At 35.5% G+C, this 27,483-nt stretch overlaps 3 protein-coding genes and 1 pseudogene across 6 annotated transcripts; 1 reads left to right on the top strand and 3 right to left on the bottom strand.

Annotated features, from left to right (window-relative positions):
• Nucleotides 1–1,680: 1,680 nt before the first annotated feature.
• Nucleotides 1,681–4,582, bottom strand: LOC110608408 (putative receptor-like protein kinase At3g47110). The gene is made up of 4 exons (XM_043961125.1): nucleotides 2,908–4,582; nucleotides 2,366–2,817; nucleotides 2,068–2,258; nucleotides 1,681–2,017 (listed from the first exon to the last, which is right to left on the bottom strand). Exons 1-4 carry the CDS (start codon nucleotides 4,580–4,582, stop codon nucleotides 1,681–1,683), a joined length of 2,655 nt encoding a protein of 884 aa, XP_043817060.1.
• Nucleotides 4,583–7,178: 2,596 nt separating this feature from the next.
• LOC110625247 (probable LRR receptor-like serine/threonine-protein kinase At3g47570) lies at nucleotides 7,179–10,639 on the bottom strand. 2 transcript variants are annotated; one of them, XM_021770850.2, is made up of 3 exons: nucleotides 7,893–10,639; nucleotides 7,334–7,806; nucleotides 7,179–7,227 (listed from the first exon to the last, which is right to left on the bottom strand). In XM_021770850.2, the coding sequence occupies exons 1-2, from the start codon at nucleotides 10,594–10,596 to the stop codon at nucleotides 7,334–7,336; spliced, it is 3,177 nt and encodes a 1,058-aa protein (XP_021626542.2). In that variant the 5' UTR covers nucleotides 10,597–10,639; the 3' UTR covers nucleotides 7,179–7,227. The 2 variants fall into 2 exon arrangements, with proteins under 2 accessions (XP_021626542.2, XP_043817188.1); XM_043961253.1 differs by having other exon boundaries at nucleotides 7,186–7,806.
• Nucleotides 10,640–16,890: 6,251 nt separating this feature from the next.
• LOC110627339 lies at nucleotides 16,891–18,317 on the top strand (annotated as a pseudogene).
• Nucleotides 18,318–23,827: 5,510 nt separating this feature from the next.
• Nucleotides 23,828–26,744, bottom strand: LOC110608410 (receptor kinase-like protein Xa21). Of its 3 annotated transcripts, none has more exons than XR_006352285.1 (3): nucleotides 25,429–26,744; nucleotides 24,602–25,183; nucleotides 23,828–24,526 (listed from the first exon to the last, which is right to left on the bottom strand). XR_006352285.1 is itself a non-coding variant. In XM_043960916.1 (2 exons), the coding sequence occupies exons 1-2, from the start codon at nucleotides 26,666–26,668 to the stop codon at nucleotides 24,777–24,779; spliced, it is 1,647 nt and encodes a 548-aa protein (XP_043816851.1). In that variant the 5' UTR covers nucleotides 26,669–26,744; the 3' UTR covers nucleotides 24,551–24,776. The 3 variants fall into 3 exon arrangements, 1 of the variants encoding a protein (XP_043816851.1); XR_006352286.1 differs by having other exon boundaries at nucleotides 23,829–24,526; nucleotides 24,690–25,183; XM_043960916.1 differs by lacking the exon at nucleotides 23,828–24,526 and having other exon boundaries at nucleotides 24,551–25,183.
• Between the last annotated feature and the right edge of the window lie 739 nt (nucleotides 26,745–27,483).

Genomic DNA, 27,483 nt, shown 5'->3' with positions numbered 1-27,483 from the left:
CATAATATATTTACACTAAATAAAATACATCTAACCCTTAAATATACAATTTATATATTATTATCCAAAATTATAAAAAAGTTGCTAAGAATTTAGGATTGGTCCCACCTCCACTAAATTCTGATTGGACGAAGTGGAAGGAATGACAAAATTAAAATATGAAGACAGCTAGAAATGGATCACAAAAAGTATATTAAAATAATATTAAAAGTATAAGAGGTGAGTACAATCTATTCAGTAAGCGGATAATTAAATAACAAATGAGAAAAGATAAAATTTAGGTACTTAATAGTATCAAATACTTAGCTAATATAAGTCAGTTAAATAAATATAATTTAATTCAATTAATATAAAATAAGCTGAATATAAATTGCTAAGGTTTCACTCTGGATAATAAATTTAAAAATCATAAATGTAAAAAATAAAATCCGCATACACTCATAACATGCTCTCTGTGGATAATGCTAACATCTCAGATGTAATAAAATAAAATAATGACAGTCTGAGAGCTAATAAAATACTGATCATACATATATGCAAAGCTACCCCAAAGAGTGACAACCTGACATACACCCCAAAAATTATCTGTATATCAAACGCTATCCCAAAGACAGTATAAATATATACTAAGCTGAAAATAAATCACATGTCATCAATGTGTTATCTATTCGGTGCATATACAAAGTGTAATCGGCTTTTATTCGACTGTGCTTTAAATTTAATTTTCATTCATTTAAGAAATATAAATTCATTTTATCATTTCTCATTTCAAATAAATAAAATAGCATATACATATATAAATATATTTAAGAAAACCATCAATGTTATATATTTATCCACTCACCGGTACTTGAAATAAAATAACCTTAGGTCGCAGTAGCACTCCTATTATCTATTCTGAAAGCTAGTCCTCCCTTAAAATTAAGAAGAAAAATTAATATATCAAGTGATAAATAAATATTTTATGATAAAAATATAAAACATAAAATATAAAATTTTAAATATATTTTTGTATATATTTTTAAGAAAAATTTGCCAGATTTTTTAAAATTACACAAAGCCAATAAAAATACATAATAAACTATAAATATTATTTAAACATATAAAAATTATTAATAAAAAAAATAAAATTTCATTAATTGGATAACTAAAATATATTTTTTTTAATTTTTAAATCACAAAAATTATTATTTAGTAGAGAAAATAAATTATATCGTAATAATTCGAATAAAAAAATAAAATTTACTTATTCAATTATGAAAATATTGAAAAAAAAATTATTGAAAATCTATGAGTTAATTGGGTTGAGGGGAGGAGATTTGGATTACAAGAGGGAATTTTTGTTTTTTTAAATAACAGAGGGTTGCTCTGTTTCTTCGTGGGGAAAGAGATGACCTGCGCTGGTTTGGGCACCTTCCCGAAAACCGGAGCATTTTAATGCTTCCTTTTTCTTTTTATTTATTTATTTATTATTTTTTTAAATTTTATTTTAAGAATAATAATTATATATATATATATATATATATATGTAAGTTATGGGTTTTTTTTTTTTTTTAAAATTTTATGGGCCGGACATGATAACAAGATTACGATAAGAATTATTTTTCGTCAACAGGAAAAAACTGCAATGTTCTCGGTCTCTATAACTCATTCTGGAAGCCATATCAAATCCATATGAAGCTAGTTTCTGGTCCCTGTGAAGGAAACCCTGATGGAATTTAGTTTGCTTGTTACATCCCTCATATTCATTCGATCTTGTGGAACTTCTGCAGAGCATGCCAGTCCAATTTGAAGCACTGATACAACACATTCTTCTACACTATCCTCAATACATTCACAATCATCCATATTTTCTGCTGCTGCCGTTGTAGCTGCCTCCACTTCTCCTGGAGTGAATAATGTGGGATCCACAACCTGCCTGACTTGTCCTGGGAGCTTTGCCTTAACAAAGTTGTGGAGATCTAAACCATCTGTGAAAATTTCATGCGTTGGTCTCTTTCCTGTGAACATCTCTTTCCTGTGAACAACTCCAGTTATATTAAACTATGATCAAGATCGTAGAGTTACCATATGTGTCTATTAAAGAAGAAAGAAGTGTGGAAAATATTACCTGGAGCCATGTAGCCAATTGTTCCCTTTATACCAGTTGAGAAGATTTGGCTTTGAGAAGAGTTGCTGGTGCTTTCAGAAATGACCCTTGCTAATCCAAAGTCACCAACATGAGCAGTCATGTCATTGTCAAGAAGAATATTGCTAGGCTTCAGGTCACAGTGAACGATTGGCGTTTCACAAAGGTCATGAAGATAATGTAATTACACTCCGAAATGAAGCTCTTGGAAGCGCCATGTTGCTGAAGGTTGAGTACCTTTACAGCCACCAAACCTTGTCCTTGCTGATCAAGACTTCCTTTATATACTGAGCCAAAACTTCCTTGTCCAATCAAGTTTTCTGAAGAGAATCCATCAGTTGCTTTCAAGAGCTCCCCATATGAAATTTGAGGAAGCTTATCCACCATAAAAGGCGAGGAAATGGGATTCCTTTTTGACTTTCGTCGGTAGAAAAGATAAAAGGACGTAGCTATCACGACAAGGATAAATGAACTGATAGTTGTAGTGAGGACTATGACAATGGAAGGCCTTCTGAGTTTTTCTTCTTTGCCAGGACAAGCTGACAGCTGAAATTCTGGGATACCTCCACAAAGATTTTTATTTCCAACAAGGGAAAATGCACTTGCATTGCTGAAAACTCCAGTTTTTGGTACCTCACCCTCAAAATTATTGAAAGAAAGGTTCAAATATTGCAAGAACAAAAGCTTCTCTAGCTCATTTGGAATATTTCCTGACAAGTTGTTTCTTGACAGATCTATTCGTTGGCGACCTCAGGGAATGGATCCTTGCAGGAAGTTACCCTGCATGTTAAGGATTTCTAGCCTAGATAAGTCACCTATTGTTCGGGGAATTTCCCCAGAGAGTTTGTTCTCTGAGACATCTAATGCATTAATACTTCTCAAGCTGCCAACTTCTAAGGGCAAGGGACCTGTCAATGAGTTCTGTGATAAGTTAAGAGTTTCCGATAGAGAAGAAAGGCCAAGGATTTCTCTGGGTATGAAGCCTGTGAGTTTATTTCTTGAGACATCTAGGAAACGAAGATTTCTGCAGCTTCCAAGACTTGGGGTTATATTTCCTTGGAATTTGTTTCCTTCTAATTCAAGCCAATATAGCTTGGTAATGTTACCCAGGGAAGCTGGTATTTCTCCGGAAAGTAGATTTTGATTTAAAGTTAGCCTTTCCAGCTTTTGTAACTTTCCAAAAGAAATGGGGATACTACCAGAAAAAAAGTTTCTATCCATATCTAATCGATACAAATTGACAAGATTGCCTACCTCTTCTGGGATTGTTCCTGATATTGGATTCCGTCCGAAGCCTAACTGCACAAGATTAGACAGATTGCCAATGGAGCTAGGCAATGCACCACCAAAATTGTTTCCATCAAAATATAGTTGTTGCAGATTGCTGCAGTTGGCAAGAGATGGTACAAAACTCAAATCTTGACTTGTGTTACTGCCAAAGAAATTGAACTCCAAATGAAGCGATTCAAGTCCCTTGAGATATCCCAGATCGGTTGGGAATTGCCCTGTGAAACTGTTGTTCGAGATGTCAATAAGCCGAAGCCGAGAAGCATTGGCCAATGATTCTGGAATACTTCCAAAATATTCATTTTGAGCAAAGAACAGTTCTTGCAAGTTCGGCAGAGTTAGGCCCAAGTTTGCTGGGAGACTTCCAGTGAATTGATTATTTGTCGTCTCAAAGGTAGTGATAGATGGGATATTGTAAAGAGCAGGAGGTATTGTACCACTCAGATTATTTGCTCCGACAGTAAAGACTGTTAAGTTCCTTAACTGTCCCAATCCTGTCGGAATCTTTCCCTGCAAATGATTTTCTGATAAGAAAAAGTCTTGGAGAGATGAAAGATTGCCAAGGGAATGTGGGATCTCTCCTGTGAGTTTATTTCCGCCCAGATAAAGAACTACAAGCTTCTTTAAAGAGCCTAGCTGAGATGGTATATTCCCTGCTAAGTTGTTCTTAATCAAGCTCATAATCCTGAGCTCTGAGCAGTTGCTGATGTCCCTTGGAATTTCACCACTCAATGAGTTGTTCCGCATTTCGATAATTCTCAAGCGGAATAGCTGACCAATTTCTTTAGGAATTTCTCCATGGAAATTGTTGCTTGCAAGACCCAAGTACCTCAAGAAAGTAAGATTTCCTGCATGAGGTGATACGGTCCCTGACAAGCTCAAGTCGTTGAGATCTAGAGACCTAACTCTCTGATGTTTGCGGCCACAAGCAACTCCTTGCCATTTGCAGAAGTGAACAGAATCATTCCATAACCTGAAGAAGCCATTTGGGTCATTGGTTATCTGGGCATTGAATTCCAGGAGAGCAAGCTTATCAGTCTCGTTTCCCAATTGAGTGAGACAATCAGCTTGTTGTGGGCATAATATGGTTATAAAAAATAAGAAAAAGACATGAAGAAGAAGGATAGAAGAAGGCCAAAATGGAGCTAAGCTTCCTGTAAGTTCCATTTCCAGTGAGGATGAAGATGTGGTTTTGAATCTTTAGAGGATGAGGGAATTATATTAACGAAAGATATTGTTACATAAAGATGGCAACTTGTACGTGGTGGCTACCAGGAAATAACGAGGACTTGACTCTTGACTTTTATAAAGGCTATTATTATTAGCAGGAATGATTTCAGTTATTTCGCAGTCCACAATGATTTCAGTTATTTCAGTTATTTATAATTTTTTATATATTTATAATTTTATTTCTATATAAAATAATAATTAATGTATATAATAAATTTATTTTTTTATTTTTTTAATCCTATTAATGTATAACATTTTAATTTCTTATTATTTTTTAATATAATAAATATAATTTTTATTATATTTATTATTACTATTATATGGCATGTCTTACTACTTTTTAATATATTATATTATTATTATTATAATAAAAATTTATTATATTTTTATTATTAAAAAATTTTATTATATTTTTTTATTTTAATAATAAATAAAATATTAAAAATATATTTATAAAAATATAGTAAGCATCATACAAAAAGATATTTTGACAATTAAAAAAAATCAGTTTTATTATATAGCAATAATTTTATAATAAAAAATCATATAAAAAGATTTTATTATCTCACAATATTATTATTTATTTATCTGATAATTTTATAAAATTATAACTGATATAATTTAATTATAATTACTTGAATAATTATATAGAATAAATATATATAATTGATTAAAATTATTATAAAAATATTAACAGTAATAAAAATATAAAATAATTAAAAAATTAATAAAATTAAATGTATAAAATATTATCAAATTAAAATTTTATTAATTCAAATAATTAGAAAAAGTTCATAAATATAAATAATTAAAATATAATAAAAAATAAAATTGTGATTTTAATATTTTAAATCAATTGTTATATATAAATATTAAATAACTAAATTATTAAACTTAAATTACTACAATTTATTATATTAATAATTTTAATAATTTTATTTTATTCACTCTCATATAATTATAGTCTTCATTATCTATTTTATATAAAAAGTATTAGCACAATCTCTATTCCATATATTTCTTTATACGCCCCTCTTTTCTCCGTTTTCAAATAACTCTTATTTCAAATAACTCCTATTTAAAATTTTTTATTATTATTATTTTTTTAGCATATTGCTTACACTAGTTTGGACAGCCAACTCAATTTTTCTATTTAAATTAAAGTTGGATGATAAATCATCTAAATGCTTTAGCAGCGACGATACTATTATAAAATAGTGCTTGTCTAACATAATTGATATATTAGATTTTACCATTTAAAAAATTAACATATTTAAAGAAAGTTATAATAAAAAAGTAATTCTTTTCCTCCACCACCATCAGTATCGTCACTGCTATTCAGCACCACCGTTGAACATAATAAATTTTATTTTTTTAAAATATAATTGTTTAAATAAAATTTATTATTATATATTAATCCTATATAATAATAAGTATTAAAACTTTTAATTTTTATTACAATTAAATTTAATAGTCATGGATTTATAATTTATTATTATTTTAAATTTAAAATTTTTAAAAAAATATTTTATTTCTCTTAAACAAAATAAATTTATACGAAAGAAAATATTATTTTATAAAATAATATCGTATAGTAATAATATAAAAAATTTTAATATTTACATCACCTGTAGATAAACGATTACTTATAATATATATTATGCGGATAAACGATTAGTTATAATATATACTAAAATTAATTGATACAGTTTGAAGGTTTAAAGGAGATCATATTGATGACAATTTTCTATCTCATTGTCCTTGTAAATTTCTCTCTATATTTTTCTAAAAAATTCCCCAAATCAAAAACAAGTTGCTAGATTAACACATTAACAATAAAAATAAACTAGTAACTAGAGAAGAAAAAGGAAATGGGAAGAAGAAATTTTTCAAGACAGAAAAACAAATGATAATAATTTGAAATAGGCACTCATTTAATTAAGTTCTATATATATGAAAAATTTTAAAATTTTTCATTATTTTATAATTTAATTTAAATTTTAAAAAATTAATAATATTGTTCAAAATTATAATGTTGTCTGAAAGTGGCACACTGATGAGATAAACAATGTCGGACGAGTAATTATAGATTTCTGTTGCTGATGGGTATAATCAGACCTTACTCGCTGGCTACTATATAATATGTAAGTGTGAATTATTTTAAAAAAATATTGAAAAGGACAATGATTCTTTACTGGTAGTTGCTGTCGTCAAGAAGTTAGCTCGTTGATTGACGAAGGTCTTCTTTGCCAAAAGTAAATTGCCAATAAATTCTCAGAAAGCATATATTATATATATATAAAATATTTTTGTGGAAATTTTTGAAAACGACAATGATGCTTTCCAGGTATAATTGATCTCGTCAAAAGTTAAGTCGTTGATTGACGATGGTCTCCTTTGCCAAAAAGCAAATTGCAGGACAAGTTATAATGTAAAATACCTCTCAATTATTGAGTTTTTTTTTTTAAATTTAATTTCTGTTCAAATATAAATTTGAAATCCTATAATTTATATATATATAATTAAATATAAAAAGAGAGTACTTGTCTTTGAAACTGCTTGAATGCAAATTGCTTATTCCTCTGCAATTCAATCCAAATCATAGTAGACTTAATTAGGCTATAAGCAAATATGACGATAATATGAGATTTATCAATCAGAAAGTGTTTTAAAAAATGAAGCTCATACCTATTTGTGATTTACAATTCGTGGATCTTCATGAGTCCGTGCACGAAGGATAGCATCCATGATGATGTTTAATTTTCTGGTGACATCTCTCATATTCATTCGATCTCCTGGTACTTCTGCTGAGCATGCAAGTCCTATTTTGAGAACTGATGCAACACATTCTTTCACATTGCTTGCATGTAATTTCAAATTTTCAATTTTGATATTATTTTCTTGGATTTCAATTTGACCATCATCGCTGCTCTCATTGTCTTCAACAATTTCTTCTGCTCTGAATTCTCCTGTTGCTATTAGCTTGGGATCCAGAGCCTCCATTACATGTCCTGGTAGCTTAGAACTCACAAAGCTGTGGAGATTCAAACCATCTGTGAACACTTCATCAGTAGGTCTCCGTCCTGTGAAAATCTCCAACAAAATTATTCCAAAGCTGTACACATCCCCATTTGTTGTTGCTTTGCTACCTATTCCATATTCTGAATGCAAACATATCCCACAATTTTTGTTAAATAGATGACTACCATGTTTATTTGATAAATAAGAGTATTGAAGATTTTATTACCAGGAGGTATATAGCCTATTGTTCCCTTCATCCCGATGGAGTTTGTTTGGCCTTGAGAAGAGTTGCTTGTGTTTTTGGAAAGAAGCCTTGCTAATCCAAAATCACCAAGATGAGCAGTCATGTCATTGTCAAGCAGAATATTGCTTGGCTTCAAGTCACAGTGAATTATTGGTGTTTCACAGAGATCATGAAGGTAGTGCAGAGCTGATGACAGATCAACGGCAACACGAAGCCTTTGAAGAAGGTTTAAATTCCTTGATTGACTAGTACCATCTTCTTCTGGATGCAACCACGTTTCCAAACTTCCATTCCCCATGAAATCAAGCACGAGAGCTTTGAAGTCATTGCCTTTAAAATCAATGCTAGAGCAGCATGTCAAGATCTTCACCAGGTTTCGATGTCTGATGCTTCGCAATGCTCTGCACTCAGCAATGAAACTCTTGGAAGCTCCATGTTGTTGAAGGTTGAGTACCTTCACAGCAACTATCCTTTCTCCTTCTAGATCAAGACTTCCTCTATATACAGAGCCAAAACTACCTTCTCCAATTAAGTTGTCTGAAGAGAATCCCTGAGTTGCTTGGAGAAGCTCATTGTATGAAATTTGAAAGAGCTTATCCAACGTAAAAGGATTGGATGATAGATTCTTTTTTGATTTTCTCCAGTACAAAAGCCTCAAGGATGTTATTGCTGACAAAAGCAAAATTAAACTCATGGTTGCTGCTAGAATAATGGCAACAAGAGGCTTTTTATGTTTCTTTTGCTTGATGGGGCATGCTGGTAACTGCAGTTCTGGAATACCTCCACAAAGATTTTTGTTTCCATCAAGGGACACTGCACTTCTACTGCTGAAAACTCCTTTGGTTGGTACCTCACCCTCAAGATTATTGAAAGAGAGATTCAGAAACTGTAAAAAGGGGAGCTTTTCTATCTCCTTTGGAATCTTTCCAGATAAATTGTTTCTTGCCAGGTCTAGGTATCGGAGACCCCGTAAGGAAGCAAGGGAAGAAGGAATGGGTCCTTGGAGAAAATTACCCGGCATGTAAAGATCAGTTAGGCTCAAACATTCACCGATTGATCCAGGAATTTCCCCAGACAGTTTGCTCTCTGTGATATCTAATGTACCAATATTTTTCAGGTGGCCAATTTCTCGGGGTAACGGACCTGTAAATGAGTTATATGACAAGTTAAGAACTAGTGAAAGAAAGGGCAGAGCAAAAATTTGTGGAGGTATGCTACCAGTCAGGTTATTGTTCCCCACATCCAGAATATGCAGATTTTGACAGTTTGTGATACTTGTCATATTCCCTTCTAATTTGTTTCTTCCTAACCAAAGATCAGATAGTTGGGTAATGTTACCTAAGGATTGAGGGATTTGTCCTGACAACATGTTTGTATGCAAAAGCAATGCTTGCAGCTTTTGAAGCTTTCCAAAAGAATTGGGAATGCTGCCATAAAAAAGGTTTTGCTCCAAGCCTAATCGATACAAATTGACTAGGTTTCCAATGTCTGCTGGAATTCTACCTGATATTTGGTTTATTCCTAAGCCTAAATCTCCAAGTGTAGACATGTTTACTATAGTTGCAGGGAATACACCGCCGAAATTATTGTCAGCAAGATATAGTTTTCGGAGATTGCTGCAATTTGACAAAGATGTTATGAAAGCCAAGTCCTGACTTGAATTACTGCCCAGAAAATTTTTCTCCATGTTCAGCCGTTGAAGACCAGTCAAATCTCCCAGATTTTTGGGGATTGGTCCTGTCAATCTGTTGCTACCGATATCGAGTATTTGAAGCTGAGAAGCATTCGTTAATGAAGCTGGAATACTTCCATGGAATTTGTTACCGCCGATATGAAAAAATTGCAGGTTAGGAAGAGTGAGTCCTATTTTTTCTGGGAGCCTCCCATTAAGTTGATTATCTGGGACAGAAAGAGCAGTGATGGATGAGATATTGTAGACGGTAGAAGGAATTGGACCAACCAGATTATTGATTCCCATCCCAAGCATTGTCAAGCTTGTAATTCGTCCCAATTCATTTGGAATATTTCCTTCCAAATGATTGTATTGTAGAAATAAACGTTGGAGGGACGAAAGGTTTCCAAAAGAATGTGGGATCTTTCCTGTAAGTTTGTTTGTACCGAGGAAAAGTCCCATGAGCTTCTTTAAAGAGCTTAGCTCAGCTGGAATTTTCCCCACTAAGCCATTAACAGCCAAAGTCATAATCCTGAGCTCTAAACAAAAGCTGATGTTGACTGGAATTTCTCCTCTCAATATGTTTGTCTTGAGGCTGAAAATTCTTAGACGAAACAGACGGCCAACTTCTTGGGGAATTTCTCCATAAAATCTATTGTCACTAAGGTTGAGGAACCTTAAAAATGAGAGGTTCCCAATATATGGAGATATTGTACCTGACAAGCTCAGCTCGTGCAGGTCTAGAGACGTAACTCTATGGTGCTTTCGGCCGCAAGTAACCCCTTGCCATTTGCAGAAATTGACAGAATTGTTCCATGATCTCAAGGTTCCATATGGATCGCTGGCTATCTTGGCTTTGAACTCCAAAAGTGCAAGACGATCAGTTTCATTCCCCATCTTAAAACTGAGACAAATCTCAGGTTGCAAGCTGAGCATGGTGATAGAAACTAAGAAAATGAGATGAACATGAAGAATTGAAGACCAAGAAGCTCCTAAGTTGGCTAGATGTGCCATCTTAATCACTTACGAGTAATTATGGTGTGTTTGTATGGAAGTGAAGAAATTATGGTAGATTTCTGTCGCTGGAAGTCTTGATTAAATGATAGTATTCTTGATTAAATGATAGTATTTGGAAGATATATGTATTGGTATTGTATATTCTGAAGTAAAGTTCCAGTACACATACCTCACCTATTTATAGGTGATCCAGGTCTACAAGGTATTTACTAGAAAATACAAGAACCTACTAGAACCTACTAGGGAAATCTCTATACTAACATCCCCCCCTCAAGTTGGATCAGGGGGCAAAGCAACCAGATGCAACTTGGAGACAAAAACATGGTGCTGTGGAGTGGCCAACGGTTTAGTAAAGACATCCGCAAGCTGAGAAGTGGATGACACATGAACAGGAGCAACAAAACCTTTTTGGAGTTGTTCCCTGACCAGATGACAATCTATGTCAAGATGCTTTGTTCTTTCATGAAAAACGGGATTGTTAGCTATATGAATGGCTGCTTGATTATCACACTGCAAAGAAACAGGAAATTGCACATTAACTTGTAAGTCTTTTAATATATACGAAATCCATAAAAGTTCACACACGACAGCTCCCATGCTTCGATATTCAGCTTCGGCAGAGGATTTGGAAACTGTCTTCTGTTTCTTGGTTTTCCAGCTAATAAGAGAATCTCCTAAAAAAATACAAAAACCAGTAACAGATTTCCTCGAGAAAGAACAAGTGGCCCAATCTGCATCACAATAAGCGGAAATATTAGACAAGTCAGACGTAGCAGAAAAATATAATCCCTTAGCTGGATAAGTCTTAAGATATCTTAAGACATGGCAGGCGGCATCCCAATGGGGCTTTCTAGGATTTGACATAAACTGACTGAGATAATGAACCGCAAAGCTAATGTCAGGTCTAGTAATGTTAATGAATAACAACCTGCCAATTAGCCGCCTATATTTATCAGGCTCAGAAAGCAAATCACCAGTAGAAGGATCAAGATTCAAACCTTTGGGTAGAGGAATAGAAGCATTTTTAGCATGTAACATGCCAGTGTCACCTAAAACATCAGAGATAAATTTTCTTTGACTAATGAGAGTACCAGAAGCAGATCTAGCAATTTCTAAACCAAGGAAATATTTCAAATGACCAAGATCTTTAATAGTAAATTTGCAATGTAAGGCACTTTTAATCTGATCAATGGTAGGTACAGAATTACCACTTATAATGACATCATCTACATAGATTAGCAGGATAGTGAATGTACCATTGTCATCCCGAGTGAAAAGACAATTATCATGTACTGACCGAACAAAGCCCAAGGACTGGATAAAAGATGTGAACTCCAAGTTCCATTGCCGAGAAGCCTGCCTTAAACCATAAAGTGATCGTTTTAACAAGCAAACTTGTCCCGGACTAGCTTTGGAGTAACCTGCAGGAGGATGCATGTATACTTCTTCTTCCAAGAAACCATGTAAAAAGGCATTATTAATGTCAATTTGAAAGATAGGCCAGTTTTTAGAAGTAGCTAAGGCAATAAAGATCCGAATGGTGACGACTTTAGCTACAGGAGAAAACCGATCTTTAAAATCTAATCCCTCTATTTGATTATATCCTTTAGCCACTAAACGGGCTTTATATCTATCAACTTCCCCATTGGGTTTGGTTTTAACCTTGTATACCCATTTAGAACCAATGGCCTTTTTTCCTTTTGGGAGATCAGTGAGAACCCATGTTCCATTTTTTTCAAGTGCTGAAAGTTCATGGTCCATGGCTTCAATCCAATTAGGGTCATTGGAGGCTTGAGTGTAAGTGCAGGGTTCATGAATGTGAGAAATTGTATTAAGATAAATGTGATGTGAAGGTGTAAAGCAAACAGACAAACCGACGTTAGGAGCAGTGGATAGATGATTTACAACAAAATCTTGCATCCAAGTAGGTTTACTATGAATTCTGGTACTCTTTCTTAAAGGAAGAGTAGGAAAAGAGACCTGTTCCTGGGAATGTGATTGGGAAACAGAACCTGGATGTGGTGGAACCTGAACATTAGAGGAAGAGCTTGATTCGTCATCAACCAAATTAACAGGAAGAACAACATCTGAAAAGGAAGACTCCTGAGAGGGATTATGTTGAAAAGGGAAAGTGGATTCATGAAAAAGAACATCTCTATTAACAAAAATTTGTTTTGTGTCTAAGTTTTGTAATCTATACCCCTTTTGTGTAGTTGAATATCCAAGGAGAATACATTTGGTAGATCTAGGGTCAAATTTATCCTTTTGAGGGCTGTTATTAATGGCAAAGCACAGGCAACCAATGGTTCTTAGGTGATCATAACTGGGTGGTTTATGAAACAAGGCTTCAAAAGGGGTTATCCATCCTAAAGCTTTGACTGGTATTCTGTTAATGATGTAGGTAGCAGCCAATATACACTCAGACCAATAATTTTTTGGAAATTGGGCCTGAAACTGAATGGCTCTAGCTATGTTGAGAAGGTGCTTATGTTTAATTTCTACTGTCCCGTTTTGTTGAGGTGTATAAGGACAAGTAGTTTGATGAACAATACCATATGAAGAAAGCAAAGAAGCACACCTTTTATTAATAAATTCTCCTCCATTGTCGGATCTTATATTTTTAATTCTTGTTCCAAATTGTGTATTGACATATTGAATGAAAGATGTCAAAATAGAATATGTCTGATCTTTAAATCTAAGCATATAGGTCCAAGTTGCCCTAGTCTTATCATCAACAATAGTTAAAAAAAACCTAGCACCAGTGATAGAATGAATAGAAAAAGGTCCCCATAAGTCCATATGCACAAGATCGAAAGTATTGGCAGTAACCGTATTACTATTGTGAAAGGGCAATCTGGACATTTTAGCTAGAGGACATAAGGTACACGTGTGATTAGTGTCAACAACCTGCTTTAGCATAGGTATATGAGATATTTTATGACAAGATGAGTGTCCTAATCTAGCATGAATCACAGAGAAAGGAATTTTTATTATAGAATTTGCAAGATTTGTAGCTTCTTTATTGCACTTTTGAAGCTCAGCCATTTTTACATTGAGGTTTGGGGCAATTTTATTACACACAGAGTCAACACAGGACTGGATAATGGAAACAGAGAAGCTATTATTGTCTAAAATGTATAAACCACTAATCATTTTGCCAACAGCTATAACAGACCTATTCTTCTGGTCCTGAAAAAAACAACAAGATGAATAAAATTGTATTGTCAAGTTGGCATGCTTAAGTAGTTTGGATACAGACAGAAGATTCATATTAAAATCAGGAACAAGCAGGACATCAATTAATTTCATATGTGTGTTTAATGCAACATTTCCAGTGTGTGTGACCTCTGTGGAAGAGCCATTCGGCAAGTGTACAGTTATTGGAGCAGTAATAGAACATATAGATTTCATATGATGCTTATATGGTGTGACATGATCTGATGCACCAGTATCAATTATCCATGCTTCTGACCCAGTTATCATAGCACAACAGGCAAATATTGAAGAAATTTTATGAGTGAAAGAGTTTAAAGAGCCATTACCAGAACAATCAGTTGGACAGAAGAAGCCGTTACCAGTATAGTTGGCCGGATTGTGACAGTAGGCTGTGTTTATTGAGGCAACCATTTTCCCTTTGACCAATTTGCTCATCTCCTGTCGCAGTAGCTCCAGCTTTGTATTGACTTCTTCTATCCTGCTTAATTCATTGGAGGCGATCGGTCCAGCTTTTGCCAACGGTGTTTCCGGGATAGATTGTATACTGTGACCTTCAGAATGTGAGATATGAGCAGTGTATCTTGGCTTGAACGTTCCTGGATCGTTGAATTGCTTGTTTTTGCTTTTAAACCACTCCGGATAACCGATCAATTTGAAGCATCCAGCTCGTGTATGTCCATCCAAATTACAGTAGTCACAATGGCCCTTTCTTGCATCGTATTTCTTGTAGTCTCGTCTGTTACCTTGAGACCGGATGGCCAAAGCAGCTACATCACAGTGTTCTGTGAGGTTGGATTGAACTTCTTTCTGAGATTCTACCCGTAGGACCATCGAAAAAGCTTTGTTCACCGTTGGTAATGGATCCAGCAGAAGGATTTGGCTACGAACTTGATCAAAGGTATCATTGAGCCCCATCAGAAATTGCATGAGATGGTCCGCATTGTGAATCTCTGTTGCTAGCTTCTCTGACCCGCAGATGCACGGAGGTATAGGGACAACGTTGGCCAGTTCGTCCCACAGTTGCTTTAATTTGCCATAGTATGTTGTCACTGAGAGATTATCTTGGGAGATGGACGCTATCCTTCGTTTAATTTGATAGATCATTGGTCCGTTGCTCTCGCCGTATCGTTCTCCTAGCTCAACCCACAGTTCTCGAGCGGTGGTGGCATAGAGGAAGCTTCCAACGAGGTCCTTCGAAATGGAATTGAGGATCCACGACGTCACCATATAGTCGCATCGTCTCCATTTCTCGTATTCCTCAGATCCGTCCTCAGGCGCATCGATTTTTCCTTCCACAAATGCGAGTTTGTTCTTCGCACCGAGAGCAATCTTCATCGCCCGGCTCCATCCACGATAATTGATTCCGTTTAATTGAACAGATACCAGAAGCATCGCCGGATTATCTGAGTTTTGCAGCATCAAGGCATCATCGACCGTCTTGGAGATCGTCGGAGCCGAATTGCTCAGTGCCCTAGCATAACTGCTTTCTGCCATTTTCAAGGAAATATCTGATTGGGGAAAAGAGAGGTCTCGATGAAAGTTTCTGGTCGTGAGGGGAGATGGATTCTGCCGCTTTTGCCTCGTTCTCTTGTGACGATGACTTTCGATTTTTGAACCGAAAATTGAAGTAGAAGATGAAGAGGCAGAATCAGCTCAAATTTGAAAAGAATGGAGAAGAAATTCGCCGGTGAAGTTGCAGACGGAAAAGAGCAATTCGCCGGTGAAGTTGCAGACGAAAAGAGCAGAGGAAGCTTGAAGGAGAAAGGAGTTTGGGTCTTCGAGTCTCCGGATGGGAGAAGGAAAGAGGTTAGGTAATTGCATGCTCTGATACCATCTTGATTAAATGATAGTATTCTTGATTAAATGATAGTATTTGGAAGATATATGTATTGGTATTGTATATTCTGAAGTAAAGTTCCAGTACACATACCTCACCTATTTATAGGTGATCCAGGTCTACAAGGTATTTACTAGAAAATACAAGAACCTACTAGAACCTACTAGGGAAATCTCTATACTAACAGGAAGCTGCTATATATATAGCCTTAGTTGAAGTAAAGTTTCATGCAATAATGTTGAAATAAAAAAATATATGTATAATATTACATGCATAGTATTTCTTCCACTTTTGATATACTTCTAAGTGAAATTTTTATTTTCAATAAAAAAAGGGTAGAACAGAGTGTGTAAAGATGACAAATGTTAATTAAATTATGTGGGAATATTTTAAAAAATGTTGAAAAGGAGAAAGGTGGTTTCCAGGTAATTGACGTCGTCAAAAAGTTAGGTCGTTGATTGACCAAGGTCTTCTTTGCAAGTTATAAAAACAAATATCTCTCAATTATTGAAGTATGCACATATGGAAATTTCCATTCTTTTTTATAATAATTTTAAAAATAATAAATTTATATATTAGTGTTAATAAAGTTATAAAAATGCAAAAAATATTCTTTTTTTTTTAAAGTGTCTCAAATTTCAGAAAATAAAAATAATATTTTCTCTATAGAAATATCAGCTTATTTAAATTAAATAAGACCTATAAAATAAATAAAAGAAATTATTTATACAAGTCTTGAAACATCTTTCCTCTCTCATATAGTCTCCTGTGAGATTTTTTCCGTTTATCCTTTAAAAATTAATTATCGCTATGATAGTTTATTTTATTTATTATTATATTTTGTTATGGGACATAAAAATCATGGACCGTCTGATGAGAGGGATCCAACAACGCACAATGAATCACAGTCGCAAATGTATTGAATTTATGTCCACATTAAAATTAATAAAATAATTAATTAGTATATTTTTTAAAAAAAAATTTAAATATATTTTTTTAAATTAAAAAATCAAAGATTAAGTAAATTACCCTTAATCTTAAAAGTCTTGTCCATCAAATATTCAAAAGCTTAAACCAAAATGTATTTATCAACTTAACTGAGGAAGCTTTCTGCACGAAAACATAAACTGAAATAATTGCGTGGGACAATCGGATTATTACAATGTGGTCAATTAATTCTGGTGACTCCTTACGAGGTCTCTATAAATTAAGACAGAACTGCATTTTCAAACAAGAGAAACAAAGTCTAGAAAGCTATGGAAGTTGTGGAAGATGTGGTGATTATTGGTGCTGGAATAGCTGGGCTAGCCACTGCTGTAGCCTTCAAAAGAGTTGGGGTTCGATCTTTGATCTTAGAGAAATCACAAACTCTACGATCCACTGGTGCAGCCTTATCTCTCTTTCCAAATGCTTGGCTCGCCCTTGATGCTCTTGGTGTTTCTGATAAGCTTACTTCCATTTATCCTCCTTTCTCAAAGTACGTAAAATCTGCTATGCCTTTTCTGATCATAACTCAAAATTTTTTCTTTAAATAATTAATATATAGCTGCTTCTTAATACTCATAATGATTAGGGGGACTGTGACTGATGTGGCTACTGGAGCTGTTCAAGAGATCAACTTCTACACAGGAAAAGGAGGCAAAGCTCATGGACCCAGATCAGTTCATCGCAAAATTCTATTAGAGGCTCTGGCAGAAGAATTGCCTGCTGATTCAATTCGATTTTCTTCCAAGTTTACTGCTATTGAACAGCAAGAACTTGGAGGTACTTCCATTGTTGTACTTTATTTGGAAGATGGAACTACCATCAAATCAAAGGTAATTGTTTTGCAAAATCATCGAGTTTAAATGTAATCTTTGGGATTTGGAGTGTTATTTAAACTATTGTACGCAGGTTTTGGTTGGCTGTGATGGGGTGAACTCGGTGGTGGCCAAATGGCTAGGGCTGTCTGCACCAGTCCACTCAGGTCGAGCAGCAGTTCGTGGGTTGGCTGTGTTTCCACAAGGCCATGGGTTTAAGCAAGAAGTCACAAGGAAACATCACAGTGGCCGGCGACGCCATGCACCCAATGACATCTGATCTAGCACAAGGTGGCTGTTCAGCTCTGGAGGATGCAGTTGTTTTGGGCAGACACATTGGGGATTCTTTTATAAAAAATGGAGGAGTACTTGTTCCAGAGGACATGGCTCGAGCCATTGATGGGTATGTGAAAGAAAGGAAGTGGCGAGCTGCTATGCTTATCACTGGGTCGTATCTATCAGGGTGGGTGCAGCAAGTCGGTGATTCTCAATGGTGGAAAAAAATTTTAAGAAACATTTTCTATGCATTTGTCATGCCTAGGCTCTCTAATGTCGCTGGTTATGATTGTGGGGCATTGCCTAGCGTCTTTGCCGCCAGTGACCTGCAACATTCCTCCGATAAGTCGGACTAGATCTTGATATCCGGATGAGAAGATGAAGATGAACACTGGCTTGAAGGTTGTGAACTTTCTTCAGATTTAGTTTATCGGGGTTAAGATAAAAGAAGAGATAATAATGAATGTTCTGAAAATCATAAGGAACATTCTGATTTCAATAAAGATGGAATCGAGTTATGTATCAGTTCCATTAATTTTGTAATTGAAAATCTTAGATCCTCAGATAAAAAAAGAAAAAAAATTCTTAGATTCAAATTCTAATCAGAAAAATAAAACTAATCTTTGTCATTACCAAATTGTGCTCCTGTATTAATAAACCCACAAGTGATGTTGCTTCTCATAGTATAATCTTAGAAGTTTTGACTTGATAGGATGTTTTGATGAGTTTTTAGAAATATAGAGATTGAATTGTAAAAAATAGTAATATTTAGAAATTAAATTGTAAATTTCTCATAATACTATTTATATTTTAATTATTTTTAATAGATTTAATTTTAATTAAGTGTTACATGGATATTCCAAATAGTAAGGCCAAGTATTTACTTGGCCAATGTGTTAAAGAGCAGCTCAAGCCCCATTGATGTCAGCAACAGGTGGCCGTCCGCCCACCATAGACCGCCGTAAAGGCATGCTATCTTCTTCAAACAACACAGGCCAACACTATGCTCTGGATCGAGTTCAACAAAAATAACAAGCAACAAAGTGCAAATTTGGGAATCGGAATTAGCTCCCTAGCTTCAAGATTTTGATGTTTTCATTTTCAAGAACAGAGGTTAGAGCCTGTTAGTCTAGTTGAGATTGTAGTTGGAAACTAGTTAGAAATATTTTGTATTTTTGTTAAGTTTTATCCTTTGGTTATTGCACTCTGGTTCTGTTAAACCTGCTTTATCAGAAACTCTGTTTCTGAAATCAGAATCCCAGATTTGATGGGATTATGTTTTTTAATGTTAGAAAGGTTAGATGCTAAGATGGACATTTTTGACCTGTAAAAACTTTCTATAAAAGCTTCCTTTTGTAACTTCTCAAGTAAGAGAATACCAGATCAATAGAGAAGTCTTCTTCCTCAATTTTTCATTTTCTTCCCTTGCTCTCCATTGCTGCAATTGTTAACAGTGGTATCAGAGCTTTTTATGGTCTTTGTGTGACCTGTAAAAGAGAGAAAACTAGCAAGGAAACCTTCCTACTTATTTACATTAGAAACCTGAATCCAGGTTGCGGTCAAAATCAAATTCTTGTGAGTGAAAATATGGCTTCAAGTAGCTATTCAGCTCCTCCACCACCTGTTTTCTCAGGAGAAAACTATCCCATCTGGTCAGTGAAGATGAAGGCTTATTTGAAGGTCTATGATCTATGAGAAGTTGTGGAAACGGGTAGAGACCCACCTCCTTTGAGAGACAATGCTACGGTTGCTCAAATGAAGCAACATAGTGAAGAGTGTGCAAAGAAGTTCAAGGCACTCTCTTGTCTTCATTCTGCTGTTTCTGATGTTATTTTCACAAGAATCATGGCTTGTGAATCAGCAAAAGAAGCTTGGGATAAGCTGAAGGAAGAGTTCCAAGGAAGTGACAAAACTAGAAGCATGCAGATTCTAAATTTGAGAAGAGAGTTTGAAGTCCTTAAAATGAAGGATTCTGAATCTGTCAAGGAGTATTCTGATAGATTACTCTCTGTTGTCAACAAAATTAGACTTTTAGGAGAGGAGCTTAGTGATAAAAGAGTTGTGGAGAAAGTTCTTGTAAGCCTACCCGAGAGATTTGAGCCAAACATCTCTTCTTTGGAAGATTCTAAAAACTTGAGCACCATTTCTCTTTCAGAGTTGGTTAATGCTCTACAAGCTCTTGAGCAAAGGAGGACATTCAGAATGGAGGAGTCCTCAGAGGAAGCTTTTCTTGTGAAGCAAAAGGGCAAGCTAGTTGAAGAAGTAAAGAAAGCTGCAAGTAATTCTTTTAACAAGGGCAAGCAACATGCAAATAGAAGGAAGGGAGGTAGAAGAGCAAATTTCCCACCTTGTCCTACTTGCAACAAAACCAACCATCTTGAGAAAGATTGCTGGCAAAAGAGTGGAGTTAAGCCACCACAATGTGGTTATTGCAAGAAGCTGGGTCATGTTGATAAAAATTGCAGACTCAAGCAATATAGGCAAAACCAGAATCATAACCAGCAACCTGCACAACAACTTAATTACCATGATGATCAAGCTCAATGTGATGATCATATTTTTGCTGTTACACACTCCTCAAATACCGGTTGCAGACACACTTGGCTTGTGGATAGTGGTTGCACTTGTCACATGGCAAGAGATGAAAGCTTGTTCTCTTCTATTGATAAATCAGTGAGGGTCAAAGTAAAGCTTGGAAATGGAGAAATTGTGGAGTCTCAAGGCAAGGGTTCAGTATATATTCAGACTAAGCAAGGTATCAAACTAGTTCCTGATGTTCTTTTCATTCCTAGTTTAGATCAAAACTTGCTTAGTGTTGCTCAAATGATGAAGAAGGGTTATTCCTTGTCATTCAAAGACAATGTGTGCTCCATTTTTTACTCTCATGGTGCTGAAATTGTTAAAGTAAATATGGTGGGTAATAGCTTTCCTTTAAATTGGAATTCAGTTCAACAACACACCTCATATATTGCTAGAAATGCTGAATCTGATTTGTGGCATAAAAGATTTGGCCACTACAACTTGAATTCTCTCAAATACATGCAAAATAAAGAAATGGTTAGAGATATGCCTGAAATTTTTTTTGATGGTAGTGTATGTGGAAATTGCCAACTTGGCAAGTCTCATAGACAATCTTTTCCCTATAATGCAACATGGAGAGCCAAGGAAAAGCTGGAATTGGTTCATACTGATGTTTGTGGGCCAATGAGGACAGCTTCCATGAGTAACAACTTGTATTTCATCCTCTTTATTGATGATTTGACAAGGATGACTTGGATTTATTTTCTCACCAACAAATCTCAAGTTTTTTCAGTATTTAAAAAATTTAAAGCTCTTGTTGAAAGGCAAAGTAGCTGCAAATTAAAAACTTTGAGATCAGATAACGGTACTGAGTATACTTCTGGTGAGTTTAACAAATTCTGTGAAGATTTGGGAATCAAGCATCAATTTTCAGTTAGTTATTCTCCTGAACAAAATGGTGTCTCAGAGAGGAAGAATAGAACAGTAATGGAGATGGCTAGATGCATGATGATTGAGAAGAAATTACCAAAGAATTTCTGGGCAGAAGCTGTACATACAGCTGTATATCTTCTCAACAGGCTTCCTACAAGGTCAGTGCAAGGAATGACACCTGTGGAGGCTTGGTTTGGTTCAAAACCATCAGCAAAACACGTGAAAGTATTTGGTTCCGCTTGTTACATCCATGTTCCTGCAGTAAAGAGAGGCAAGCTTGATGATAAGGTAGAAATTGGTATCTTTTTGGGTTATGCAGCTCAATCGAAGGGTTATAGAGTGTACAAAGTTGAAGCCAAGAAGGTGGTTGTGTGTAGGGATGTGAAGATTGATGAAGATTGTAACGACCCGAAAATCGGACCGCTACCGGCGCTAGGATCCGGGTCGACTTAAGGCCGCCGGGACCCGTAGCAAGCCTGACATATAACCTGTGAACCTGTGTAATCCCATACATGATCAACAATAAGCATAAAAATTAAAACTTTCCTTTGCATACTCATCAACCAAACTCAACCTGTACATAAACATTAACATAACTTTGAGCCCTCCGTGGGATCTCATCTGTGCCCTCAAATGGGTAACATAACCTGTGTTGAGCTGGTTTACATAAACATCATCAAAAATCTCTAAGATCATGTATAAAAAGGGATACAACATTCTATGGATGCTTATTGGAATTGGAAAACAAATCAAGTTGAGTATTGTTGTTCAGATCAGCAGCAAACTAGAACCGTTCCTGCAGTTCTAGAATCAGATTCTAATTTCGATACAGATTCTGATTTTGATTCACCTCCACTAAGAACCAAATCTCTTGCTGAGATTTATGAGAGTTGTAACCTGGCTATTTCAGAACCTTCAAACTATGTTGAAGCCTCAACCAATGATGCATGGATAGCTGCAATGCAGGAGGAGATTGGGATGATTAACAAGAATGAAACTTGGATTCTTACCCCTAGACCTCAGAATAGGAGGGTCATTGGAGTTAAATGGGTATACAGAGTTAAATTAAATCCTGATGGAAGTGTGTTCAAGTACAAAGCAAGGCTAGTTGTTAAGGGATATGCTCAAGTCCCTGGTATTGACTATGGAGACACATTTGCTCCTGTTGCAAGGCATGATACTGTGAGATTGCTGATTGCACTTGCTGCTCAAAACAAATGGAAGATTTTTCACTTGGATATCAAGTCTGCATTCCTCAATGGCAACTTGGAGGAAGAAATCTTTGTTGAACAGCCTGAAGGATTTGAAATTGCTGGTTGTAAAGATCATGTCTACAAGCTTAATAAAGCCTTGTATGGGTTAAAACAAGCTCCAAGAGCTTGGTACAGCAGAATGGATTCTCATTTACTTGATCAAGGCTTTCAAAGAAGTCCTAATGAGCCCACTTTATATGTGAAGCACACCAAAGGCAAGAGTTTGCTTATTGTTTCTTTGTATGTTGATGATTTATTGGTAATAGGAGACAACTTAGAGGAAATTCAAAGATTCAAAGAAAGGGTTATGCATGAATTTGAAATGTCAGATCTTGGTTTGATGAAGTATTTTCTTGGCATTGAAGTCGACCAATCTAAAAGTGGAATATTCATCTCTCAGCACAAATATGCTCTTGATATGTTGAAGAAATTCAATATGGAGAATTGCAAATCAGTTGCAACTCCATTGGTACTGAATGAGAAGCTTCATAAAGATGATGGGGAACCAAAAGTAGAAGGTTCTACTTTCAGAAGTCTAATTGGCAGCTTGTTGTATTTGACTGCTACAAGGCCTGATTTGATGTTTTCAGCTAGTCTTTTATCTAGATTCATGCAATCTCCAAGTCAGAAGCATTTTGGTGTTGCTAAAAGGGTCCTCAGGTATTTGAAAGGTACTGCAAACTATGGTATTTATTATACCAATGTTGAGGATGCTACTTTGATTGGCTATTCAGATAGTGATTGGGCTGGTTGCTTGGATGATTATAAAAGCACCTCTGGTTATGTTTTTTCCTTTGGGTCTGGAGCCTTCACTTGGAATTCAAGGAAACAAGATATTGTTGCTCAATCCACAGCAGAAGCAGAGTATGTTGCAGCTGCATCTACTGCCAATCAAGCCATTTGGTTAAGAAAAATTTTATTTGATTTGCAACAACCTGAAGAGGAACCTACAACTATTTTTGTGGACAACAAATCAGCTATTTCCATAGCTGAAAATCCAGTTCAGCATGGTAGGACCAAGCACATTAATGTGAAGTTTCATGCTTTGAGAGAAGCTGAGAAGAATGGAGAAATCAAGCTGGTCCATTGCACTTCAAATTTGCAGCAGGCTGATATTTTTACAAAAGCATTACCAAGAGCAAAACTTGAGTTCATGAAATCCTTGCTTGGTGTTTCCAAAAACAATCTCAAGGAGGAGTGTTAGTCTAGTTGAGATTGTAGTTGGAAACTAGTTAGAAATATTTTGTATTTTTGTTAAGTTTTATCCTTTGGTTATTGCACTCTGGTTCTGTTAAACCTGCTTTATCAGAAACTCTGTTTTTGAAATCAGAATCCCAGATTTGATGGGATTATGTTTTTTAATGTTAGAAAGGTTAGATGCTAAGATGGACATTTTTGACCTGTAAAAACTTTCTATAAAAGCTTCCTTTTGTAACTTCTCAAGTAAGAGAATACCAGATCAATAGAGAAGTCTTCTTCCTCAATTTTTCATTTTCTTCCCTTGCTCTCCATTGCTGCAATTGTTAACAGAGCCAATCAATTAAGCAAAAGAAAAACCATTTTAGATTTGCATAGTTTTTGAATTGCTGACTTTCACCATTGAATGGCTTCATTAAAGCCTGGAGATCTTTTCAGACTCTTGATTGAAGAATTTTACCCTCTTATGCTTTCTATAATCTGTTGCTAAAGTATTGTGCTTCGTAGTTTACTTTCAATTTCTATGATTTTAAAGTCTCTAATGATATTTAGTTGTTCTTGTAACTTCCTCCTGGTAGTTCTGCAGATCATGCAAGTTCTATTATGAGGACTGATAGATTACATTTTTGCACATTGCACCCCTGCAGCCTTAAATTTTCAATATCAACATTACTTTCATTGTGCTTCTAACTTACTGTTATTGTGGCTGTTGCCCCCACTTCTTCTCCTGCAATAAGCCTGGGATCCGAACCTGCATCTACTTCTTTTGCTGTGGAGATCTAAACCATCTATGAACAATTCATCAGTTGGTCCTTGTCCTTTGAAAATCTCCAGAAAGATGATTTCAAAGCTGCACACGTCTTCCTATGTTGTTGCCTTGCTGCATATTCTGTACTCTGCAATACATAAATCTTCAATTCTATATTACAATTGCAATTAAGAAGAAACATATTTTAGAGATGAGAACTTACGTCTTAACTGACTACTTATTTTGTTCTCTCTACAAAATACAGATTTGGCAATGAAAAATTTCAGACTCAGTCCAAGCGTTACATATACCTCTTCTATGAAAAGTCACTAAATTTCATATGTTTCTGACTTCAGTGATAGGCCTTATTGCTCTGAAAAGCAATATTCAAATCCATATTAAACTAGTTTCTGATGTCTATGAAGGAAAATGTCCTTGATGTCATTTAGTTTGCTTGTTGCATCCTTCATACTCATTCGATCTTTTGGCAATTCTGTGGAGCATTTCAGTCCAATTTGCAGGACTGATACAACACATTCTCGTACACTATCGTCAATACTTCCATCATTGTCCATATTTTCTGCTGCTGCTGCTGTAGCTGCCCCCACTTCTCCTGGAGTGAGTAAGGTGGGATCCACGACCTGCATCACTTGTCTTGGGAGCTTAGCCTTTACAAAGTTGTGGAGATCTAAACCATCTGTAAACACATCATGAGTCGGTCTCTTTCCTGTGAACATCTCTAGCAAGAGTATTCCAAAGCTGTAGACATCTCCATAAGTTGTCACGCTGCTGCCTACTCCATATTCTGCATTTCATATATTGCCAATTCCATTAAAATTTTATCAAGATTGACACACTTACTATTCTATCTATAAAAGAATATGGGATTCATTCATCTTTTTCATATTGTCTGCAGTGAAAATTCAGGGATAAATACATGCAAAGTTTAAGGGGTCTCAGAAATCAGATTGGTTTCTTCCTCTTGTTTCCCCCTCATCAAGCATATGCTGATGCCTGTAGTAATTTAACCAATAAATTGGGAAGTATTACCTGGAGGCATGTAGCCAATTGTTCCCTTTATCCCAGTTGAGAAAGTCTGACTTTGAGAAGGACTATTGGTGCTTTCAGCAAGGAGCTTTGCTAATCCGAAGTCACCAACATGAGCAGTTAAGTCACTGTCAAGAAGAATATTGCTTGGCTTCAAATTGCAGTGAACAATTGGTGTTTCACAATGGTCATGAAGATAATGCAACGCGGAAGCAACATCGATGGCAATATATAGCCTCTGAAGAAAGTCTAATTTCCTTGTTTGATTATTACCATTTTCTTCTGGATGCAACCAAATTTCCAAGCTCCCATTTTCCATGAAATTGAACACTAGAGCTTTGAAATCATTGCCTTTGGAATCAATGCTGGAGCAGTACGTCAAGATCTTAACAAGATTCCGGTGTCTGATGTTTTTCAATGCATTGCACTCAGCAATGAAGCTCTTGGAAGCTCCATGTTGCTGAAGGTTGAGTACCTTTATAGCAACAAAACATTTCCATTGCTGATCAAGTCTTCCTTTATATACTGAGCCAAAACTGCCCTGTCCAATTAAGTTTTCTGAAGAGAATCTGTCAGTTGCTTTCAATAGTTCTCCATATGAAATTTGAGGAAGTTCATCGACTGTGAAAGTTGAGAAAGTTGGACTCTTTTTTGAGTTTTGCCAATAGAAAAGACATAAGAATGTGACTATCACGACAAAGAGAAAAGAACTGATGGTTGTGCTGAGGACTATGACAATGGAAGGCCTTCTGTCTTTTTCTTCTTTGATAGGACATGCTGGCAGCTGCAGTTCTGCAATACCTCCACAAAGGTTTCTATTCCCAACGAGCGAAAACGCACTTGCATTTTTGAAGACTCCTGTTTTTGGTACCTCACCCTCAAGATTGTTGAAAGAAAGATTCAAATATTTCAAGAAGATGAGTTTTTCTAGCTCATTTGGAATACTTCCTGACAAGTTGTTTCTTGACAAATCTATTCGTTGGAGACCTCTCAAGGAATCAAAAGATGAGGGAATGGCTCCTTGCAGTAAGTTACCCTGCATGTAAAGGATTTCTAGCCTGGAACAATCACCTATTGTCTTTGGAATTTCCCCGTAGATTTTGTTCTCTGATACATCTAATGCATTAACACTTTTCAAGTTGCCAACTTCTGAGGGTAAAGAACCTGACAATGAGTTCTGTGATAAGTTAAGAGTTCCTGATAGAGAAGAAAGGCCAACGATTTGTGTGGGTATGCTGCCCATTAGTTTATTTCTTGATACATCTAGAAATCGAAGGTTTTGGCAGTTTCCAAGGCTTGGAGTAATATTTCCTTGGAATTGTTAGTCTAGTTGAGATTGTAGTTGGAAACTAGTTAGAAATATTTTGTATTTTTGTTAAGTTTTATCCTTTGGTTATTGCACTCTGGTTCTGTTAAACCTGCTGTATCAGAAACTCTGTTTCTGAAATCAGAATCCCAGATTTGATGGGATTATGTTTTTTTTTTAATATTAGAAAGGTTAGATGCTAAGATGGACACTTTTGACTTGTAAAAGCTTTCTATAAAAGCTTCCTTTTGTAACTTCTCAAGTAAGAAAATACCAGATCAATAGAGAAGTCTTCTTCCTCAATTTTCTTCATTTTTTTTTATCTTCTTCCCTTGCTCTCCATTGCTGCAATTGTTAACAGTGGTATCAGAGCTTTTTATGGTCTTTGTGTGACCTGTAAAAGAGAGAAAACTAGCAAGGAAACCTTCCTACTTATTTACATTAGAAACCTGAATCCAGGTTGCGGTCAAAATCAAATTCTTGTGAGTGAAAATATGGCTTCAAGTAGCTATTCAGCTCCTCCACCACCTGTTTTCTCAGGAGAAAACTATCCCATCTGGTCAGTGAAGATGAAGGCTTATTTGAAGGCCTATGATCTATGGGAAGTTGTGGAAACGGGTAGAGACCCACCTCCTTTGAGAGACAATGCTACGGTTACTCAAATGAAGCAACATAGTGAAGAGTGTGCAAAGAAGTTCAAGGCACTCTCTTGTCTTCATTCTGCTCTTTTTGATGTTATTTTCACAAGAATC

The sequence above is a fragment of the Manihot esculenta genome, chromosome 10 (assembly GCF_001659605.2).
Source record: "Manihot esculenta cultivar AM560-2 chromosome 10, M.esculenta_v8, whole genome shotgun sequence".
NCBI lineage: Eukaryota > Viridiplantae > Streptophyta > Magnoliopsida > Malpighiales > Euphorbiaceae > Manihot > Manihot esculenta.
This window is presented reverse-complemented; position numbering and strand designations above follow the sequence as displayed.

Coding starts and splice junctions, on each gene's coding strand:
- LOC110608408 (XM_043961125.1), bottom strand. CDS start 4,582: ATGGAACTTACAGGAAGCTTAGCTCCATTTTGGCCTTCTTCTATCCTT. Junction 2,818..2,907: donor AGAAATCCTTAACATGCAGG/GTAACTTCCTGC, acceptor CAAATGAGCTAG/AGAAGCTTTTGTTCTTGCAA. Junction 2,259..2,365: donor AAGGTTTGGTGGCTGTAAAG/GTACTCAACCTT, acceptor TGTGACCTGAAG/CCTAGCAATATTCTTCTTGA.
- LOC110608410 (XM_043960916.1), bottom strand. CDS start 26,668: ATGGGCAGCATACCCACACAAATCGTTGGCCTTTCTTCTCTATCAGGA. Junction 25,184..25,428: donor AATTGGCTACATGCCTCCAG/GTAATACTTCCC, acceptor TATGAAATGCAG/AATATGGAGTAGGCAGCAGC.
- LOC110625247 (XM_021770850.2), bottom strand. CDS start 10,596: ATGGCACATCTAGCCAACTTAGGAGCTTCTTGGTCTTCAATTCTTCAT. Junction 7,807..7,892: donor AATAGGCTATATACCTCCTG/GTAATAAAATCT, acceptor GTTTGCATTCAG/AATATGGAATAGGTAGCAAA.